At 39.1% G+C, this 9,771-nt stretch overlaps 2 protein-coding genes across 2 annotated transcripts in view; both read left to right on the top strand.

Moving 5' to 3' along the window:
- The first annotated feature begins 1,733 nt into the window (after positions 1–1,733).
- Positions 1,734–3,128, top strand: LOC146377717 (prostate-associated microseminoprotein-like). Its single transcript, XM_084944916.1, has 4 exons — positions 1,734–1,864; positions 1,960–2,067; positions 2,570–2,678; positions 2,791–3,128. The coding sequence occupies exons 2-4, from the start codon at positions 1,962–1,964 to the stop codon at positions 2,963–2,965; spliced, it is 390 nt and encodes a 129-aa protein (XP_084801042.1). The 5' UTR covers positions 1,734–1,864; positions 1,960–1,961; the 3' UTR covers positions 2,966–3,128.
- A 768-nt stretch (positions 3,129–3,896) lies between these two features.
- The window catches only part of nbn (nibrin), a 14,037-nt gene continuing 8,162 nt past the window's right edge, over positions 3,897–9,771 (top strand). Inside the window, exons 1-10 of the mRNA XM_084943108.1 lie at positions 3,897–4,051; positions 4,844–4,965; positions 6,403–6,524; positions 7,105–7,264; positions 7,348–7,451; positions 7,532–7,649; positions 8,813–9,003; positions 9,095–9,189; positions 9,288–9,420; positions 9,506–9,714. Of these exons, the coding sequence (XP_084799234.1) occupies positions 4,021–4,051; positions 4,844–4,965; positions 6,403–6,524; positions 7,105–7,264; positions 7,348–7,451; positions 7,532–7,649; positions 8,813–9,003; positions 9,095–9,189; positions 9,288–9,420; positions 9,506–9,714 (1,285 nt within the window). The 5' untranslated portion in view covers positions 3,897–4,020. The remainder of the gene's footprint in view (positions 4,052–4,843; positions 4,966–6,402; positions 6,525–7,104; positions 7,265–7,347; positions 7,452–7,531; positions 7,650–8,812; positions 9,004–9,094; positions 9,190–9,287; positions 9,421–9,505; positions 9,715–9,771) is intronic.

Raw genomic sequence — 9,771 nt, 5'->3', positions numbered from 1 at the left:
ATAAAATAGAATAGAATAGCCTTTATTGTCGTTGTACATAGTATTATCATGCAATCTGACTTCAACAAAGAGTCCACCCACTGCATTCCTCATTCCAAGGACATTTTATTATGCAACATCTTACATGAATAGGCTGGAAGGAATGTGCCAAATGCAAAACTGGTGGAGCCGGTAGGAAAGATGATTACCTCCTATTTTCATTCTTTCTTTTTTTAATTTCTTTTTATATTTTGCAGGTTTTCAATTAGATAATGGACGTGCTCCCTATGAACGAATCATACCGTACTTTGTGATTATTGCTCCCTTCAATTTTTTTAAAGGTAAACTTAACAAACTGACAAACACAATAAAGCAGAGCCCCCGCCCATAACGACCAGCAGAAATGTTGTTGTATGATAAGTCTATGATGAGACAGTGCACAAAAATTCCAGTCCACTGGGATCAACTGTCACCAATCCCTCAATAAAGTCATGTAAGCTAAATGTCAGTTTTTCCAGTGTGAGAATTCCCATTAACTCAGCATAGCAGTACTTCGCTGTGGGTGCATTCCTGGGACAGGTTTAATAAAATGATTTTCTCTATGACAAACAGAACTAACACCTCTGTTTACTTTTATTTAAGTACGTGTAAGTGTATTACAATGGATTACATTGACTCTAATTGTTTGTTTTTTTAAACAAAAGTTTTCTGACATCAAGACAGATTGGTTCTTATATAGCTCTAACACTCAAAGCCTCACTCACACACACGTACACTGTTCCTATGCTTTAAATCAAATATGACTAGCCAATGGCCGATCAGATGAACGAGGGTTAAAAAAAAATCGCAGTGTGTGTGTGTCTGTGTGTGTGTGTGCATATGAGCTTATGCTATCACAGGATTCAAGGTGGCTTCTCCAAACACAACCCACAACAAAGAAGAAAAAACATAATGAGCTCAAATTTAATCAGGCGGCCTTCAGATATTGTTAGATGTTGCGTCGTCTCTTGTGTTCCTAAAATAAACCCCACAATGACGCACGCCACACACGAAGAGACTTTTATAAGAAAAATTAGATAAAGTTCACTGAATCATTTGAAATCCTATTTGGACTAATGTTGTTCCCATGATGATTCATTAATTAAAGGACATGAAATTGAATAAAGCAAGTGACATGCTTCAGTGACTTTTAAAATTAGTCATTTGTAAGAAAAAGACAATCGGCCAAGATCTCTGTTTGAAGGCTAAAATATAATATCAGTCCTTAACTATAAAGAAACAAACCTGTCCTTTCATATTAGTTCTTTAGCAGCGGGGTCAAAGGTTTATGTTTATGCTCATGCACACGCATGTAGCTGCTCGTATGTTAGACAATAGGCCAGAGCCTGGTTGTCCTATATAGGGTGTCATCAGCACGATCTACAGATAGGGTCAAATGGCACCCCGTGAAACAAATGTTATCTGAAAGAGTGCACACTGTATACTCTGGGGCACTGTCTGCAAAGCAGTGCAAGGGGGAATGACAAACACTGCAACAAATGTGCTTGTTGTGTGTGCATATACTGTGTGTGTGGTGTATATGTGCGTGTAAACATCTGCTGGTAATTAATGAGTGGGAGGTTTGTGGACACATGGCAACAAAGAAAGCAGAAAGTGAGTGTGTTCTGATAAAAAAAAGGGGGGGGTTGGGGGGAACGTGCTGCTGCAGTATAAATAGAGAGAGACCAGGAGGAGAGAGTGCATCAGTTCAGGAGGGGCACTGAGGAGGAGACGGAGGAAGAAGCAAGAAGAGGGTGGATGACAGAAGGAGGACGCACAGAGGAGACCTGAGAGACAATACAGCAGCAGAACATTTTTATACACAGTGCTGGAAACTTCAACCCGAGTGAGAGCATCAACCTGAGTACTGAGTTGATGAACCTGAGTCAGACTGATGTGTTCATGGTGTTTCTTTAACCTTTGCACTTCTTCTATTTCCAGAAATGGCAAACACAGCAAGTATGCTCCTGGCTCTACTGTCTTTCCTGAGTGCCACTGTGCCATGCTTTTCTGTGTACAGCAGTGGCGAATGCTTCTTCAACACTAAAGGTATCATATATCCTACATATGCAATTAGACACTTCTTTTTTTCTTTTTTCTTTTTTTTTGGTGCTCATACCTAACGTTTTCTGAATGTCTCCATCCACTTAGTCTGTGTGCTGTGGTTGCTCATCAGATGCACATTTTATAACAGGATTGGTTCAAAAGCTTCAGATGCATACTAATGTAATAACCTACAAAGTATGAAGAGGTTGCAGTTTTCTTTACACAAACATTCAGAGCATCTATACCTGAGAGAAGGTAATTCAGTGAAGTGCAGGAGGGAAAAAGCTGCATTTAAAGTGGTTTTATAGCAATTTTTTTGTTCTTGTGTAGTTAACTTCTAAAACTGCAAAAAAAAAATGTATTTAGCCATTTTTTAAAATATAATTTAATGCTGTGATGAACATTTTTAATATATATACTTATTCTCGTAAATTTTGAATGTAACGGCATGGAATTAGTTTTATTTAATTTTCATCTTCTCTTTCTCATGTTTGTCATTTTTAAGGGACCTGTGAACACATGGGACAGATGTACGGGATAGGAGAAAGCTGGATCACCAGTGACTGCTACCAGTGTGTTTGCATGGAGCCTTTCGGAGTGGGATGCTGTGACCAGTGAGTTTCCTTACACACACACACACACACACACACACACACACACACCCCAACAAGCACAGACTGTATTTTGATGTGGCTAAACATAACTAAACACTAATCTTTCCTGCAGTGGATCTCAGCCTGTGGACTATCCAGATTGGTGCGAGGTCATCCGTAAGCCAGATTCCTGCACCAGCGTTGCAGTGATGAAAGTCAATCACAAACTGCCGTGCCTCTGGGGACAAGGCCGTCTCAGGACAGCTGCAGGGCAGCCGTGGAAATCTGACAACGATCCCTTATTTTGAATTCAGCAAATAAAACCAAAGATAACAATAGATAAAATGTGATATTTATTAAGAATAACTAAATAAATTATTGGTTTTAGTTTATCATAAATTAGTCAATTTTACACAAAAAAGCAATTACCTCCATATCTGTTTGCCGTATTATATTAATAATTATATTTGTCATTTTAATATTTTGACGTTTGTTATTGAACTGTCACTTTAAATGTGTTACATGTGTCTGGTTCACCTTTTAAGATCAAATAAAATCTACAATATATTTGATTTATGGCTTTTTCAAATTTGTTACTGTGTCATTATTTTATATATAATAAATATATAAATATATTTCTTTGTTATTTTTCTAACACTTAACTGTAACCATAGTGCTTATAAACTGCGCAATGGCTTTTCTAGCTTTCTGACTGGTATTTAGAGCATCTGTACCTGAAACGAAAAAGTCGGCAACTCAAGAGAGGTCAGTGTTTTGAAATTATAAAGGATCGCAAATAGAATTTCGGACTTTGAGCTGTAAGTGTATACGTTTATACTACACTAAAGTACTAAGTAATAGTGAAGGAAAGTGTGTGTGTGTGTGTGTGTGTGTGTGTGTGTGTGTGTGTGTGTGTGTGTGTGTGTGTGTGTGTGTGTGTGTGAACCATGGTTATTTCCACACTTATTCCAGCATTTTATATTTAATTTATTTATTGATTCAAATTCCTAATTTTCTAAGGTACGGTATGGTTGTGGTGTAGAAACAGCTAATGGGAGTCATTAGATTTGTGCTTCTATGATCACTGTGGGTCAAGACGAGACACTCTCTGTATATATGCACAGCTAATTCTTTATTTCTTTTATTCTAAATTTTTATCAGATAGTGTTTAAAGTTTTCGAGAGTGAAACGCAGTTTTCGAACTTTTATTTTGAAAGCGCGGCGCATAGTTATGACGACACAGTGGCGAGGGTGAAACGGTCCGGCGAGTTAATAGTTGTTCTTAACTGTTTGCTCAAAACATTGCTTTATTTCTAAGTTGCGGCTAGTTTTGATATATGCCAAAGCAACAGAGGGCAGTACAATGTGGATACTGACGCCCCAGCAGCCTAGAGGTAACATGTCGGCGTTTTATAGAAGCTTTATTTATGACGCTGCAGGCCGGGCAAAGTTAGCACCTTGATGATGGAGTTAGCAGCTATCTGAGAAACACTAGATTAAAGCATTTAAAGCATATTTCACACAGGAGGCATCTGTCTGGTTAGCATCCCGTTAGGCTGCATGTTTGCTGTGCTGTCATGTGTTTATACTCTGTGTTAATTTAATGTTGCTAAACAGGTTAATGTGTTATCTAAGTATCAACATATGATGCTTTGGTTCTAAATGAGCTTATGGCAAGTTGAAATTAATGGTAGCAACTATAAACAAGACGTCAAATGATCTGAATTTAAATGTTTCCAGCAGTCAAAGTCAAAAACTCAAACCTTTTTTCTAATTAATGACCTGAATGTGTAATTAATAAGATTTATGTATGGATTGATTTACAGTAGGAGCACAACTTCTTACACCACAGGTAACCTGTAGGTAGAAGAGGATTTGATCGCTACTTTGTCAGTCATGTGCTCTATCACATGACCCTCAGTTATTTATACAAAAAAAAAAACAAACCCAAAACAAAACAAAAAAAAACAGGTTTGTTCAGGAAAATTTGATTTTACCCAGAAAACAAATATCAAAGATATAAAGAATGTCTGAGTCTGGATCATTTTGCGATAACGTTTTGTTTGTTACAAGATAAAATGTCCAATTTTCTTAAAAAATTCCTGGATGCAAAACTTCAAAAGGGGATAACTTTTAAGTTGAAGAAAAGATAAGAAAATCACTAACCTGCCGTCTGTCACTCACAGCTGAGGCCTGCTATCTCCTCTCGGGTAAAGCGTACGTGGTGGGCCGAAAGAATTGTGACATTCTTCTTCCGAGTGACCAGTCTATCAGCAGGGCTCACGCTCACCTAAGTGCTACAGAGCAGGTGAGACAAGGCAGGGAAAGAATCAGGTGGTATGAACAGAGAACAAACAGTTGTAGTGTTTATATACAGTTTATACACACTCAGTGGTAACTTTATTAGGTACACAAGTATAATCTGTTGCAATCAAATACAGCTGTGCTGTCCTGTGCTTTAAATGTGCATTTTTTACTCCCCATGTGCTCATATGCTAAGGGTGTTTAAATCATCGTTTGAGGTGTCTGTAACAACAAAAACCCTGCTACTGCTATGACAACAAGCTTTAATCTTTGAATCTTGCATGCTTTTATTTGATCAAGGCTAGACTAATGTAGATGCTGGTCTAAATGTTTTCCATTGCAGTTTTGCAGCTGTTTCAAAATGCTGCAGCTTGCATTTCAACTGGGAAGAACACACTATCAGTTATTTTTCTGATAGATTTTAAGATTTAATTACTTTGCTTTTAGAGGCATTTAACGAAGCCCAAATCCAGGGGTTCAAACGTTTCTCAGAGTTTACCCCGTCGTGTCAGATCTGCTGCTTTACCGGCCTGTTTTAAATCTATGCTTAGGGCCTATTCCTAAACTTTAATCCAGCTTGTGCTGAGACTTATTTATTATATGTAATGTTAAGGAAGCAAAGACATTTTAGTGCCTTTTTATCTTTTTCCTGGTTTACCAGAGCATCAGTAAAAATCCTCTTGGTATTCCTTGAAGCACCAGTGAAATATTTGCCTGCATGATGACACTTTGGTACAGAAGGTGGTGCTGCTGCGCTACTCCTACATAACTACGCCTGAATGTAGTAAATCATGCCCACCACTCAGCTGTAATTGTTGTGTAGTCTAAGAAATTCTCCATTTGGTTTTTACCAAAAGCTATGCAAGCTGTGCTGAGTGATGCACTTGCAAAATAAAACACATATGATGTCATTTTAATTGCAATTTTAAAAAACTGCTACATGCTCACACATTGTTTTGTTCTTCTGAGACTCACGTGGAGCTCCCACAGCATTTATCAGCTGCCAAATATGGATTGTTTGGCTTGCCAGATCTGTGTGGTTTCTTGTTGCTTGCCTTAAGAAGCTTCTGAATTTGTTTCTTTCTCTTTCTGTTTACTTGATGCCTTTTATTGATACATTTATAAACCTGCTGGACTATAAAACATATCTAAAATGATAAAAATGTCTATTAAAGCTTGACTTTCATTACAGTTTAACTTCTGTGCCATTTTATCTTCCTTGGATGTCACTGTGACCTCCCAAAAATGGTTTTATTCATAATTCAAGAATGCATTAATTATTTCACATTAATATCTAATCAGAAAAGTGATGGGAGTGATGGAGTCTGGCTCATAGTCAACACGTTTGGTCAGATGATGAACGCTGATAGCAATACTGAGACCGATCTTCAGTAAAGACATTGAACATGTGATGATTGCTCTCATGTATTCTGCTTTTTAGACCCTGACTCTGAAAGACACCTCCAAGTATGGTACATTTGTCAACAACCAACAGATTACAACACCGGTGAACCTGAAATCAGGGGATTTAGTGACTTTTGGGGTTTTTCAAAGCAAATTCAGGTATGCAGAAGAGATATGGTTATATTTCTTGAATTTTTACACAATGTCTTGATGCATGCTTAATCATCCAGGTAAGTAAATCCCAAAAGGTTGATTCTGTTCTGGATGTAGTGTTTTCAGTGGGAGAAATGTTTCATGGTCATGAGAATTTGCATATTAATGATCAAGGAACTGACCTCCCAGCCCATTATTCATTCAGTGGTGCTAGTTTCAGTCATTGTGCAATGTACTGTTTATAAGGTTGGGGAAACCTGCAGTCAGCTGAGACTGAAGAGGTCAATTGGATGAGTGATGAAACGTTTCCCCCACTGAAAACGCTACATCCAGATGAATCAACAGAATCAACTTTTTGAGAACTTTTACAAAAGCTAATTCTAAAAGGATTGTTTTATCTGCGCATGCATGCAAAAAATAACAAGCTCAGTTTCAACTTTGGTTAGCTATACTATTATGAGAGCTGTTTTGTCATATTATTTATTATTTGTACTTGTTTGTTGCTGTTCTTACTGTCTTGATGAATTAATAAAACGTTCTGATTGTGGTTGGTTGTATCTCAATCACCGTGTCCTCTTTGTGTTAGTGTGGTTCATCTGCAGCCAGTCGTGTGTTCATCGTGTTTGGACAACGATGGCCAAGCGTCGCTCTCTCAGGCCGTGCTAGCTTTGGGTGGAAAGCTGGTCAGCAGCTGGTCTCAGGACTGCACCCACCTGGTTATGTCTTCTGTTAAAGTTACCATTAAGGTCAGGACCCGACTTTGTACCATTGTTAGCTCCTGTGACACGTTTGTTCGTTACTTTTTTGTTTTGTTTTTTTTCTTAATTAGACCATTTCTGCTCTGCTGTGCTGCTGTCCCATCGTGAAGCCAGAGTTCTTCTCAGAGCTCAGCAGAGCTGTTCAGCAGAAGTTACCGCCTCCTAAAGCCGAGAGGTACAGTACAAACCATTCCCATGGATACACGGTAATGCTGAAGCTGAGCTTAACGCCGTCTTCTCTCTGTGTTTTTTAAGCTTCATTCCTGACATCGATGAGCCCAGCTTGAATAAAGACGATGTTAATCTTGGAGCGGTTCCACTTCGTAAACAGCTTTTCAGTGGACGGACCTTTATTTTCCTCAGCGCCAAACAGGTTAGTCACCTTTTTTTGATCTTGCTGTACAGAGTTCAGGGTTGCAAGTTCTATTTTCTGTCATGACTTGTGGTGCCTTCTGCTTCTTTCTCACATGATTGGGTTTCATTTGCAAGGTTGACGGAAACCTCTGAATTTTTTTTATTCTACAAATTCCCACCAACTACAACTAAATGTTTTCATTTAAAATGTGTATTAACACAGTCTAATGCAAAGTAAACCAAATTACACTCACCTGCCACTTTATTAGATACACTTATTCAACTACTCTTTAACAAAAACATCTAATCAGACAATAACATTGCAGCAGCTCACTGCATTTAGGCACCAGAATTTGGTGTAAATAACAAGAAAGCATGGATCCATCCATCCTAATATTTAACAAAGACATTAGCGCATACTTCAGTACTTCTTGTGTGGAATTTATGGTTAAGTCCCATTGTGATAAATCATATATGGATAAATAAATAAAAACACCTGATTGTGCAGATGAGGTGAGTTCTGGTGCACCGCAGGGCATTTTTACATTATGAAACCTCATCAGGGACATAAACTTATCTCTGCTGTCTTGTTTGGCCTTTTCTCTTATGTGCGTAGAATGAGGTTAAAGACCTAATGGATTCATCTTTTTATCCTTTTTACATGTTTTTCTTTTGACGTGCACACTCTGCTAACTGTAATGTGATATTTTTGTTAACTTTATACAACCTACGTTGCATCCATGCTTTGAATAGCTAACTTTTTGGCTTCAAATTATCATTAGAATGTAAATAAATATGACACCGTCCATATTTAGATTGTCTGCTTATCTGCTTTGCTGTGCAGCAGGGATGAAATCTCACAGGAAACTGAAGGCATGCATGCACAATGAAAGCAGAAAACAGTGCTTTTGTTTTCTCTGTAGCTCTGGGTAACTTTCCCCAGGTAGCTGAAGTGCTGGATGCTGGAACAATTGAAATAACTATGGAAACTTCACCAGGCAAAAAGAGCTTTTGTCTGAGGAGGTGAAGGTGAAATTCAAAGGAGCCAAATGCAATCTCTGGGCAGATATTCACTCAAGAGTTTGGCATGAGGGGCATCCTTGTTAAACTGATGTTTCTATGTTTATCTGTAGTTTATTTGTGTATGTGTGTTAATATGCGGCTCTTCTGTGCTGTTTCCAGCTGAAGCGCCTTCGTGTGGCAGTGACTTTTGGAGGTGGCAGGAGTCAGCTGCTGGAGGAGGGCAGCCTGCCTCGTGACCTGCTGGAGTCTCCGCAGAGCTGTGTGGTCGATTTTACAACAGGTGCCTCCCAAACTCTGTTGTCTCCCTCTGCAACAGAGTGGGCAAACTCTGTGAAGAGCATCGTTGAAAGGTTCACACTCCCTTTGTTCTGCAGGGTGTTGATCATTTGTTTGTGTTGACTGAATGATTTCTGAATCTTTCTCCTTTTAACACTGGCACAGAAAAGGCCTTCGAGTCATCACAGAGTCTGAAATCGGTCTGGCTGCCATCTATGCTTCCTGTGAAAAATACTGCAATCCCTCAAGCTCAGACTCAGGTGGCTGACCAAACAAAAAAAAACACACAAGAGTTTCTATATTTATTTGTTTTCTTATACGTTTCCTTGAATTGCTTTGTTTCTTTTTTGTGTCTTAGACTCTGTACCAAAAGTGACACCCAGAATCCCAAGCGCCTCGCTGTCACAGAGCGTAGCTGTGGATGAGACCGTGTTACCTGCAGCATCGCAGAACATCACGGCGTATGCAGCGAACACAGAGACATCACAGAGGTTCACCATGATGTCCCCGTCAAAAACGTTGCCTTAGTCGTCTTCTTCATCTGAGGTGTTTCAGTTCACTTTTTTGCATTTTCAGGATGCGGGTTTCTGAGGTCACCGGTGTGACGTCGGTAGGGGAGACGCCTGAGAAGAAGCCACACCAGTATGCCAGTCAGCTCCGTGTATCCAGCCTCGTGGCTCAGAAAACGACCACTCAGTGTATTGTGGATGAAACAATGAGCTCGTCGTTCACCACTGCAGCAAATGCAGAATCACAGAAGAAGAAGTCTGAATCCAAGCTAGCAGGTAGCTGCATGAGTGAATCAGAGATACAGCGATTGATAGTTTTCTTACATTGTCTGT

This window comes from Perissodus microlepis, chromosome 11 (assembly GCF_051167445.1).
Source record: "Perissodus microlepis isolate ML-2025 ecotype Zambia chromosome 11, ASM5116744v1, whole genome shotgun sequence".
NCBI lineage: Eukaryota > Metazoa > Chordata > Actinopteri > Cichliformes > Cichlidae > Perissodus > Perissodus microlepis.
This window is presented reverse-complemented; position numbering and strand designations above follow the sequence as displayed.